The 7,948-nt window shown below is 41.8% G+C and overlaps 1 protein-coding gene across 2 annotated transcripts; it reads right to left on the bottom strand.

The window, feature by feature from the left end:
• Positions 1-2,124: 2,124 nt before the first annotated feature.
• On the bottom strand, positions 2,125-6,898 carry BAMBI (BMP and activin membrane bound inhibitor). Of its 2 annotated transcripts, none has more exons than XM_053466888.1 (3): positions 6,518-6,898; positions 3,221-3,508; positions 2,125-2,905 (listed from the first exon to the last, which is right to left on the bottom strand). In XM_053466888.1, the coding sequence occupies exons 1-3, from the start codon at positions 6,591-6,593 to the stop codon at positions 2,487-2,489; spliced, it is 783 nt and encodes a 260-aa protein (XP_053322863.1). In that variant the 5' UTR covers positions 6,594-6,898; the 3' UTR covers positions 2,125-2,486. The 2 variants fall into 2 exon arrangements, with proteins under 2 accessions (XP_053322863.1, XP_053322862.1); XM_053466887.1 differs by having other exon boundaries at positions 2,125-2,908; positions 6,518-6,897.
• Positions 6,899-7,948: the final 1,050 nt, after the last annotated feature.

Raw genomic sequence — 7,948 nt, forward strand, 5'->3', positions numbered from 1 at the left:
AGGTTCTTAGGTAGGAAGTCAATCATTGTTCATTATACCCTAAAACTGATTTTTAGCCTCATTATTTTGGACATGTGATGTCACGGTGCTGATCATATAGCTGGAACTTTTAGGATTCATTTAATAAATATTAAGCTTTAAGATTCTGACCTCCTATATCCATATGCTCAATGTTAATGCATGTAATTACTGTATTTACACATTTATGGATCACGTTAGGTTATCCAGTATAAACTTGGTGGGGAATATGCAAAGTTCTTTCACCAAAAAAAAACTAAATACTTATTACATTTAACTGGATCACCAATGTTTATTTTAACAGAGGGCAATGATTAGCCAGGGTACCAGATTGCAGTTAGGGCCAGCCCTAGGATCTATTTGTTATTTCGCTATTAGCACCAATGCAGCTCCATACTTAAGGTGGGTCATTTAAATCACGCTTCATTTAAGGGATTAGAGTTATACTGATGGGAACATGTATTTTCAGTTTTACTGCGAATTTTGGCTTTAAAATAAAACACATTTAGAAGTTTCACTAATCAAAGAGTACAGGAACCCACTCTACGTTATCCGTCGATGATAATGGAAGGGTTCAGACCCTCCCCCGCTCCAAATTGGAAAGGTTCTTATCAGAAACAGAAAGCTTGTGTTCTTTGGTGGGGGTGCAGCTGGGAAGAAGCAGCAGGTCCCTCTGGTATCACTCCAAAAACACAAGGAATGATTACACTAATGGTAACAAAAAAAGCACGGCGGAGATACAGTACACGCCCAAGCTCTTGGCCCTCTCGCTGACCCAGGATGGGTCAAAACATTATTACTTAAGAAAATAATTATAAGTGAACTGCAAAGTCTTAAGGACTACAGACTGCTACAAATTTCCTAAGAAAAGTCAAACTTAACAGTAAATTAAAGTATTTTCTAGCTTCTAACTCACAGCTGGGGTCTGGAGCGGTCTTGCCCTACCCTACGTAACACACGGTTCGCAGCAGACACGTTGGTCATTGTTGGCAGTGGATTTATGGGTACATTTTCAACACCCCTTGGATCTAAAGCAAGTCTACCGAACCTACATCGTTCAGTTCACCTCTGGGTTCTCATGGCTACAAATTCTCCACCCAAAACCAAAATGCACTAAACAATCCAGGCCAAGACGCCTCCTCCCTCTGCTTTGGCTCTTTCAATTACTAGGGTGGGGTAATTGCAAAAACAACAACAACAATGGAGGGTGTGTAGAGGGGCTTACAAAAAGAAAAAGAGCAACCTTTGATCATCATTATCTGCTCTTCTTGAAGATAAATATGGGCATTATTCTACGCCCTACTGTTTGGCCATTAACAAAAAGCTTTCTCCAAAACAAAAAGTCTACTTGCTAAAAACATATGTATAAAAACAGAAATGGTCCAATCACATTGTTTTCTGTAATAACAGTGAAATCGTATTATTTTTTTGTGTTTTTTGTAAAAAAAAAAAAAAAAAAAAAAAAAAAAAAAAAAAAAAAAAAAAATTATAAATGTTGATATTGGACTCCTTGCATGTAATTTGGCCGACGTCTGTCAAACCCAACATGGCTTCATTTTACCGAATTGTTCTTTGACCTAGAATGCTTAGGGGTTAGCGCAAGATGTATAGCTTGGAGAGAAAGAAAGAGGGGATGTGATAAATCCCTCTAATTATTTCAATATTTCTAACAAAGTATAAGCGGATCAAGTGGTCATAATCTAAAACTAGAGGCTCAGATGTAATGCAGGGAAGTTGTACTTTACAGAGTAGGTGGTAGACAAGTAGAACAGCCACCCAGCAGAAGTGGTAGAAGCCCGAAGCCAAGATTTAAGTTGGAGTCTCAACTGAGAAATAAGCAGACTAGACATGGTTATCTGCCATCAAATTCTGTTTCTATGACTGATGTGGTTGAAAGTAGAGCCATCGAACGAGCAGGACCGGGGCTCATTGAAAGTTTGCACCTGAAATGTGTGTTTTGCTTGCCAAAATGTCAAGGGCTGCCACATCCTACGGCGTTTAAACTTAAGCCAACTTGTCTTCCACTACAGATGACCCTTCGTAACTTTCTTATATCATTAAGACAACTACAAGAGAACTATGAGAAAGACTCAAAACACAAGACTCTTCAGACAAAATATATATATTTAAAAAAAAAATCTTTACATTATACATATGAGCTTTTACAATGTGTACAGTTTATTAGGTCCCGAAACTTCAGAAAACCTTGGTGACAGTGTGTACAACTTCCGTGTCTCGCTTCCCGGCGAAGCAAAGCGAGAAATTAAAAAGTCTTTTTAAGTCTTTATCTGTGCAAATAACGTCTTTTATGGAATCCCAACACAAAAACATCAAATATTCACTGCGCCAAAGATCCCACGTCCCCCCATTTCTCAGGAAGGTCAGTTTTTTAATAATATATATTAACAATAAAGTGCTTCTATCCAGCAGAACCACACTCTACTACTGGACCATCATCCGAAACGCCATCATACAAATTCCAGCTTCCCGTGACCACTGTACATGCCCCAATGGACCAGTGAGATGATTTTGTCATTGCCGAGGTCGGTGTGCCTCATTTTGTCACAAGTCAAGCAGCAATTTTCATGTCCAGTCACTGGTACCATACACTCCAAGTCCAATTTGGCCACTTGACCCTTTTTTGAGTGGTGTCCGTGAAAACTGTAGTGCAAGCGGGAAAGCATTTGTTGCCTCTGATCCTGCAGTCGCTTATTCTCACTGCGGAGCATGCGCAGGGCCAGCATTATCAACAGCACCAAGATTAATCCACCCGCGATGGGAACGGCAATCACGGCTGCCCTGAACCACAGTTCTTTGGAAGAGGTCAGCTCCTGAACCTTGGTGATGAGGTTCCGTGTGTTCTCATGCTGGTACCTGCCACCAGTTCCTGCTAGAAAACAAAAGATACAATACATTGTTGAGCAACGGCACTCAATTGGTTAAGGGGCAGAATGGCAGCATCTACAGCAAATGGAAAAATAAATGCATGCAATGGGCACTAAAAGCCAGACAGGAGCCAAGCGCTCAGACAGACATCAAAGAAAAGCGGAGAGAAATACATCTTTAATTCTAACCATGCTTTTCCCATCGGTATCTCTAATTACATTAACAACAAAATCAATACCAGACACACAGGGTCTTGGCAGCCAAGTGTCCTGTGGATCAAGGAAAGGGATAGAAGTTTGCAGCAGCGTTTCCATACCTGATGGATCGTTCCTGGGATGAGAGAGGACGTCGTGCAGCCCCCTGTAGTTGCACATGTCTGCGTGACAGCACTCCAGCTTCAGAACCCACGCTCCAGTCTGGTTCTGTTCTATTTTCTCTTTGCAGATGTCTGCTGTGTTGGAGACGGAGTCCAGGCAGCCGTGAGTGAGGGGTGAGTTGGGGTTCTGTGGGTCGAGTAGCCTCGAGAAGCAGGCATTCAGTTCCGATTTGCACATGTAGCCAGTTGAAACACAGTGAGGGGCGTCACAGTAGCATCTAATTTCGCCTACAAGAAATAAAACATATTGTTGAGATGCAGTGCATATGCAGATGTTCAGGAGATTTGGTATAGAACTTTAAATAGTAAAAACGTCAGGGTTCCGCAAAGCAATGGGACACTATGGGCTGTTGCCCCCCTGATAATGACCAACAAGGGTAGCAACACCTTTCAAGCTCCAAAAGGTGCACAATTCTCTGTAACCCACAGCCTGTCCAGCACTGAACATGTTAAACACGTAACATCAGAGCAGAAGGGGCATTTATTCGGTAAAAATTATAAAAGAGGAATCATACTGCTCACAATACCTAGTGCGTTTGCCAAAGTCAATTTATTTTAACTGAAAATGGAAAGCCATAAAGAAATGGCCAGAACTGAAAGCCTGGTGTCTCTTATCCTGCCTGCACGCGATATGCTGTGGTCAAAAGGGAAACATTTAAAGAAGAGGGGGGAAAAAAACCCAAAAGGAAACTATAAAAAGTTTCCCGTCATAATATTCTCCCTAACTAGGGCCCCTTCAATCTGATGTGAACAAAAATGTATGCGCTACCGATCTACCACTAACAACCTCTAATTAACAGATTCCATACTGCGGACGGAGGGGGCTCCAGATAAGACACGCATTGTGGGTTGTGTGTACATAAGGATGTGCTTATGCGTGATCCTGGAAAAAAAATCCTTCCCAATGATGAAAAAGAAGAAGAACTGTAGACTGTTCTACTTATTCATTGGTCAGAATAACCCCTTTTAGTGCAGTGTGGATATTTATTACACAAACACACACATACACATACTATACTACAAAACTTCACATAAGCTTCGATGGAGGGGAGTTCAGCGTTTGTAGTTTGTGCATTTTGGAATACATGGATTTTGTGTATCCCTATAGGATAAATAACTGTATAGGGCACAAAATACACAGGGAGGCAGGGGCCACCTTGAGATCGTATTTCACCTTTATGCACTCACATGGACTCCTCTCCTTTAATAGTCTCGTTAATGGAAGCCAAATGACAGAGAAGTGCCTTTGTAACAGGAGGCATTGCATTAGCACTGACCAGATCTCCCTCAGGCTTTAAAGGGCCAAAGCGCTCCTGGGGAGCTTAACTTTTTTTCTTTTTAAAATCAGACACACTTTATATTATAACATATATTATAATTTAAAAATAAATAAAAAGCACATCAAAGCCACTTAACCACTGAGGGTACCACTGAGCAGGCAATGGGGTTCAGGATTTGGCCAACCTAATGCTCAATGTGTATATGGCCTAGATAAAATTCCAAATTTAGGTAACAAACACAATATATATATATATATATATATATATATATATATATATATATATATATATATATATATATATATATATATATATATATATATATATATATATATATATATATATATATATATAATATCAAAATGGGCTGAGAATAATGGGAGCTGTAATTTTGCCTGGCTAGAACTACAGAAGTTGCTTCCCACTGAACAAACTTAATTTACCAAAAAAAATAAATAAAAAAAAAAATTAAGATTACAAGTTTATTACAGGAGCTTAAAAAAACAAAACAAAAAAAAGTATACTAAGAAAGTCCTGCCTGCCCCTGAACTGCAGGCTCCTTGTCCATAGCCCCCTTAAAAACATAGTTTGCCTTTTTTTGTACAAAGTTTCTTTCAAAGGGCCAAAAGGGTACCAGAACTTTGAATCCATGAACAATGGTGTATCTGTTCTGCACAATCTCTCTGTATACAATATGCAGCTATTAACCAAAAATGTCTGCTTCTAGTCAAGATGGCTACAGGAGACTACAGACTTTTCCCCCTCTTCTCAGAGGCTTTTGAAGTCAGCAGCAGCAGCCAGAAACATGCAAGCCCCTAATTATATCATTATCAGGCACATAGTTTCAGTATCTCAGCCCTCACATCAGTCTAAGTCACTTCCCTTTGATGGGGCCAGCAGGATTTACTCAGAAACAGCCAGAGCTGTTATTTGCCCCAATCACACCTCCCCCCCCCTAACTTGCCCAAGAAAAATATAAAAATATTTTCTGCCTTAAATCCCTCCTCTACCTTCCCAAAAAGTGTTACAAAAAAGAATAAGCGGTTACTAGATTATAAATATATACAATTTTCACACACAGTGTTTAGTTTGAGTTGTTTGCAAAAATAAATACAATGTAAGAATGAGACGCTTACGATATAGGGCAGCGCAGGTGAAAAGTTTAGTAAATAAGGCGCATTTACAAGTGACATTCATACTTCATTAAAATAATTTGGGGGCTATGTTTGGGGAGCATTGTGGGCTTGGAAACTTCTCTTTTTTTTTTAAAAGGACAAAATAAAATCTACATAAAATTACTGTTCTGTGGTGTCAGGGACTTTAACAGGAAATATTTTCATTGAGAACAACATGATTTAGATAATTCTATATCCCCAAACTTCGTCCAGCAGGATCAAGGAGGGCTGAGCGAACCTTTCTATATTAAGATGACCCGAACCAGATAAAAAAAAACCCCCCAACATCTCATGATGGGACTTCACACACAACATCCAGTTTGCATGCGAGTATGGGCACAGAGCCCCCTAGTGCCAACTACTCATGCAGCAGGAATGGGGTATTTGTTGCTGGACCGGGGCTCTCACCAAACATCTGCCTCACTGATCATTAGCAACACACACACACACACACACACACACACACACACACACACACACACACACACACACACACACACACACACACACACACACACACACACACACACACACACACACACACACACACACACACACACACACACACACACACACACACACACACACACACACACACACACACACACACACACACACACACACACACACACACACACACACACACACACACTACCCAGGAGACGAAGTTCCCACAGTGTTTCCCCATCATCAAACATCCCAGAAACACAACCTGGTGCCCCCCCAGACCCGATTCTACCCCGTGAGGGAGTTGGGACCTCCGTACGGTCACACGAACCCACCTTTTGTCAGCAGGATGGCCACGGCACAGAGTTCTAGTTGCAGCCAGAGAGATAGGAGGCTAGATTGGCGATCCATTTAAAAGCCCCGCTCTCCCTGGTCCCGCTGTGCTCTGTTTCAGGGGCTGTGCGAGAGACGTGTCACCATCCAACAAAACCGACATGCAGATCCTCCAGAAAGAAAGCAGGACGGGGTCACACTCCGAGAGCAAGCGGGCAAAGCATAGAGAGCAGCGGCGAGCTTCTTGCCCCTTCAGGTTATATTCCCCGGGCTCTTCCCGATCGGTAACCCTGCAAATCAACACGAGCAACAACCAAACTCCAGAAGACGAAAATAAAATAAATCACCGAATAATCCTTCCCACCGCGAACCACGGAACACTGAGCGACCAGGAGCGCTACACTGACTATAAGAACACTGCTCCAGAGCGACACGCCCACTCCTTGGTGCCATTAGCTGCGCTACGCACATACCCCGCCCAATACACGGTATGCGCAGCCTCATTGGCTCTTAGGACTTTCAATCATTTCAGTGCCGCTCTGTTGGGAATAGGTAGGGGGGCAGCTGGGGGTGGGTTCCCAGTCCGGGGCTAATGGATTTACACGGGTTATAGGTGCTTCCTATACTGTCATGGACGATTAACCCTTACAGTGTGCGAAGATTGGGGGCTCTGTTCTGATGCCTCGTGATGTGTAAAAAAAGTGTAAATACACAAAAAGAAAGTGCATAATAAAGTACAAGGGGACGTTTATTTCAAAGGAGGGGGAATATGGGAACAAGAGGTCATATTCTAAAACTAGAGGGTCAGATGTAATGCAACCAAGTTTTACTTTTGTGGTAGACAAGTAGAAGAGCATCCCAGCAGAAGTGGTAGAGACTAATACATTGCAGCCTTTTAAACATACATGGGATAGACATATGGCTTCTGAATTTAAGACGAGACCAATGAGGTTTGAGTCTTTACAGCAGGGGAAATGGGCAGACTAGACGGGCCGAATGGTTCTTATCTGGCGTCAAATTCAGTTTTTTTGAACGCAGGATTAAAAATTGGAGAATTTACTATTTTATACCTCTCTGGCACGCTAAGGGTTAATTAAACGGTAAATGTGCCCTAGTGGGGTACCTGTTACAATTTGCCCCATGCCCGGGGCACAGACCCTGTAAAAAAGTAATGAGACGCACCAGAAACTCCAGATCAAATTCACTTTCTATGTTGGAATTAGCCCTTGGAAACCCAATGCCATAATGGGCGAGCGAAATACTGTTTCCAGGGGGGATTTTTAATGATCCTGCATTAAAGATCTGTTTAAAAGCTCAGTAGATCTGTCTGGCCACCTAAAGCTTCTACGCTGCTCTGTATTGACTGAATATTTGCCCCTATATGGGGGGGGGGTTAAAATCCTATTCATTGAGAACCCATTGAGAACCTGATT

This window comes from Spea bombifrons, chromosome 5, assembly GCF_027358695.1.
Source record: "Spea bombifrons isolate aSpeBom1 chromosome 5, aSpeBom1.2.pri, whole genome shotgun sequence".
Lineage (NCBI taxonomy): Eukaryota > Metazoa > Chordata > Amphibia > Anura > Pelobatidae > Spea > Spea bombifrons.